Here is a 4,784-nt window from a genome sequence, read left to right as displayed (position 1 = left end):
CTTCTTCTTCTTCTTCTTCTTCTTCTTCTTATTCTTCTTATTCTATCTGTCACACTCCTGTTGGTTTGAAATCTGAGCAGTTCCCTCACACTGTAGTCATCTGGGGAAAACCAGGCAAATGTAAACATGCACACACATCCAAACCTCCGTAATCAGGAATTCTGCTCTGTTTGATCCAGTGGTTTTAGATCTGTTGTTATGAATCTTTATCCACAAAAAACTCCTCATCAAACTGTCATTTACCATTTCATCAAAACCCCCTAAGGGGAGTCTGTTTTTTATTATTATTATTATTATTATTATTTTATTTGTTAGACATTGTCATAGATAAGACCATACATGCAATTATGTTTTCCATTTTAAAAACACAACGGGAAATTTAATTCACAATTTCTGCCGTTTCTGACAGGAAGCCTGTGATGTGTAAGAAGTGTGTGTCTCAGTGCTGCAGCTCCATCCAGTCTGGTTCATGTCAGATATTTTTCTCTTCCAGTGTTTCCTCTGTAGAGTTTGTTGCAAAATCACATTAGGTTCCCATAACATCTGAAGAAAGTTCTGACTAAACGAATCAAGTTGAGGAGTTTTTAAACCAAACAGGCCAAGTAAGTTTATCCATCTGTGCATAGATTTTCAATATGTTTTTTTTTTAACTCTATCTAAATTAATAGCTAAGAATTTTACATCCAAATTCCTATTAATAATAAATTGATTCTTACTGAGTCAGCTTGCTCACATGCTCATTTGATACTAGACACTTTATTGTCATTCAAAAAATCGACAGCATACGAACGAAATGCTGCAAACGATTCAGACAGCGACACTTCAAAAACACAAACGTTAGAATTAAAAATGATTAAAACCATACAGTGAATTAAGGAAACAAAACACATAGAATCGATCGAAAATATATAAAACTAAACAGTGAGCAGAAAACCGAAAGGTAATAGTGTACGTACTATAAGATTACAGCAAAATGCAACTAGATTGTTGGATTAAATTATTACGCAGAAATGATTACTCTTATTTCTACCGGGTTTTTATCACCCTGACAACAAAACTAAAAACTTTTCAGTTTATGACTGGAGATACAAAGTGGTTGTATTTAAATCATTTATTTCAGTAGTTTTGGAATGAGCTCTCTCCATTACTACTAAATAAATCAAACAAAACAATGACCAGTCTAAGATTTTACTACAAATCTATAAAAAGTGAACTTAATATATGTTAATGACATTCTAGTAAAGTGCGCACATTTAAACAAAAACCCTCACAAGTTGATATTTAGATGATATGCTACTCATTACTTAATTTCAGAGGTTCTATTTATTTTAGAGGAGCCTGCAGAAAAATCTTGATTATTGATCAAATTAGTTTTTACTTTACCACTTATTATATTTTTCTAACTGTATTGGAAATGGGACCTCCGTACTCAGTATTAATAATTTTAAAAAAATCATTAAATAATAAATACCTGACAGGTAATAGATAAATGATTAGAACTAAATACACATAAAGTCCACCTATCTGCATTAGAAATGTGAACGTTTCTGAGGCAGCATCTCTCTGCTGTACATTAGGAACAACTACAGCCTCTGACCGAAACTCATATTCTCACTGTTTCCATGGACGTGGCCATGTTTAGTACTGCACCTACTCATACTGCTTCCAAAACATTAAGAGGAAAACCTCCACCAGTTTGATCAGTATGTTTTATAGATGTTCTGACCAAAAACTGAAACATTGGAGAGGCCAACATCGTTACGCCTCCTGACATTTGATGGCCAATAGCGTGGCCTCTCTGTCGTACATCTGACAGTAGCCTCGCTGACCCACGTCTCTTCATACTCCATGACAAATCATCGCAGCTCGATGCTTCCACCACCGTTAACATTGTGAACAATGTTTTTACGGTTGAAGACTTCTCTCTTCCTTCTCCAAACAAAAGTATCGCTGTTTGTGCCCAAAGAGCTCAGGTTTGGTCTCTTTGGACCAAAGAACAGACTTCCAAATCACATCGCCATGTTTCAAACATTCATGGGAAATCTTTTGGCTAGGAACTGAATTATTGAGAGCGCTCTGTAATTTCATCGGCGGGAATAATAATTCTGATCTTAACCGTGAATGAAAACAGTTTGGGAAGACCGTCAGAGTCTTCATTTTGTGAAACAAAAATAGTTTTTCAGATGAAATCTGTTTTGAAGTTTCAAAATTAGCAGAAGGTTACAGATTCTAGATTTGACCCAATTTGGAATCCAACAAAAAGGGTCAATTTTGAATCATTGTTATCAATATTAGTCAGTGATTGTTTCATTATTAAATTGACTAAAGGAGATAACTTTCTTTCTTTGAGGTCTTAAAACATGAAGGCAAAGTGTATAAAAGTGGTATGAAGCATAATCCCTAAGAAACTGTTCACTCAGGCGCATGTCGACATTTAGCTCAACGTAGGAACGGCTCGATCTGTAACTCACAGAGCGAAGCAGAGCAGAGCCGTACCTGTTGGTCAGCGGCCCTATGAAGGGGTTGGTGAGCAGCTGCACAGTGGCCTTGGAAGCAAACAACATCCCAACTTTGACATTTTCGTTGAGCAGCCTGCTGGTGGACTGAGGGCAGTCGGAGGAGTTGCGTGGAAGCGGTGCGTGGGCCGGGGTGGGGCGGGCCAGGTCAGCCGTGCCGATGGTGGAGTTGGAGCCCGATAACCTGACGCTGTTGTCATACAAAGACACAATAGCGTGGAAAGAGCCGGAGGGAGCCTGTGGCGATAGGCTGCCGTTCCTTATCTCCACATCCGCAGACTCATCCAGGTTGTACAGGTAGCTGGGAATGATGGGAACTACAGGGACAGAGAGGCAACGCATCAGCGGCACAGGGAAACAGGACTAATATACATCAGTATCCAAATAAAGCTGTCAAAGTTTTATTCTAATGCATCATAAAACATTTTTCTTTAAGTAATAATAACAGGCTGCTACCTTTTATGTTAGTTTTTGTCTTTATGATTTTATGTTTGCATCTTTGTAAAGCCTATCTCCCTGATAGGTGCTATATAAATACATTTTACTCTCTAATATGTCTACCTAACTTAATGATCATGACTAGTAACGTCTCTCTTTATCTTTAGTTTACTTTCCAACACTTTCAAACAGCTGCTGAATGCACAGCTTTCAAAAGACCAGGAGATATTTTAACGTAAACCATCCCAGGTTAACATCCAGGCAGACTGACATCGCACTGAAATATTTTACACAAGATCAGAACATCTTTGCTTAGACATGTGGCTTTTAGTTTTGGAGTTCTAAGATGGCGGAAGATCTCAAGACAAATATTACCCTGCCAGCATGCCTAGGTGGGCCCCATATGGGGGAAAGGTGGGCAGACATATGGGTCCCATATGGGTTTCTCCGCGGGTTCCACGATGGCCCCACATGGGTTTGCCCTCCCTATGGCCACAGTCTACGTGGGCCCTACATTGGCCCTAAATAGGCAAACCCATATGGGCCCACCACCATGTAGGGCCTATGTAGGGCCCATGTGGGCTGTGGCCCTACATGGGCAAACCCATGTGGGGCCATCGTGGAACCCGCGGACAAACCCATATGGGACCCATCTGGTCTGCCCTCCTTTTCCCCATATGGGGCCCACTTAGGCATGCTGGCAAGCCTAAAGGACAAAAGGAATGTCGTTTGGAGGGAAACGTTCTTGGTGCCGGAACAGAGTAGCCGTGACCACATTAGCAGCACAAAAGCCTGACATGTATACAACAAGTATTTATGAACAATTTTAAGAGTCTAAGCTTTAAAATTGTGACTCAATCAAATAATTAACAATAAAATTACAAAAAATAACAAAGAAGCAAGAAAAAATCTATTTTTAAACATATATTTTAGGTTTTATATTTAAGACGTTAACATTTAAATGCTGTCCTTCCACAGTAAATCCCCTTTAAATGTGCTTTTTTTCCGCCGTCAGAAGCTATTCAGAAATTGCATTACCTTCACTACAAGGCATGGCTCAAAGCAATGGCTGCAGTTTGACTGGGTTACAGAGATGTGCCTGGTGGATTTTTACAAAAGGCGACTGTGAGGCACAAAATATATATAATAATTTTTTTTTTTTTTTCAAATGTGCAGAACACATATTCTGTGGAGTTGAAATTTGGCATGGTGCATGAAGGCAAAAAAGACATTAATAAAAAAATAAAAAAAATAAATTAGCCTGGAGAAACAGTCTGAATTGTGTTAGTAAGTTTGCTGTGTTTTTGCCAGATCATGGTCGCTTTTCTTAAGTTTTCTGTCCAGACGCAAAAATCTCCTATAAAGAATCAGATAGTCTTGGTAAAACAATAAAAAAATAAAAAAAGAAGGAAGGAAGAAGAAGTGAGAAGATACAGTTGTGGTTTTAATGTAAATGATCAGGCCTGTTCCAGGTCCTACAATGATTTAGGACATGTCTGTGTTGAACAGAGATGAAGTCAAAATGGATCCCTGCAGCCCGAAACACAAACACAACCAAACAACAACAACAACAAAAATAAATAAAAAACACAACTAAATATTAAAAATCTCAAAAATTGTTTAACGTATTTTTTTTTGCTATCGTAGCTTATTATTTTAATAATAATAATAATAATAATAATAATAATAATAATAATAATAATAATAATATACAAATACAACACGGCGGTGATAAGTGGCCGCAGAAGAGCTTATATAGTTTCAGCGCCTGTGCTTAAGGATTAAAATACGGTCACGTAGAAAGGAAGATCAGAGATGATTATTAGGGGG

General features: G+C 38.0%; 1 protein-coding gene across 1 annotated transcript in view; it reads right to left on the bottom strand.

Annotated features, from left to right (window-relative positions):
• Positions 1-4,784, bottom strand: part of slc18a2 (solute carrier family 18 member 2) — a 30,505-nt gene that overhangs the window by 21,950 nt on the left and 3,771 nt on the right. The window contains exon 3 of the mRNA XM_015059897.1: positions 2,497-2,833. Within this exon, the coding sequence (XP_014915383.1) occupies positions 2,497-2,833 (337 nt within the window). The remainder of the gene's footprint in view (positions 1-2,496; positions 2,834-4,784) is intronic.

The sequence above is a fragment of the Poecilia latipinna genome, unplaced genomic scaffold, assembly GCF_001443285.1.
Source record: "Poecilia latipinna isolate Pla-1442-1.1 unplaced genomic scaffold, P_latipinna-1.0 Scaffold1667, whole genome shotgun sequence".
Taxonomy (NCBI): Eukaryota; Metazoa; Chordata; class Actinopteri; order Cyprinodontiformes; family Poeciliidae; genus Poecilia; species Poecilia latipinna.
The sequence above is the reverse complement of the archived record's forward strand: the minus strand, read 5'-3'. Positions and strand labels throughout refer to the sequence as shown.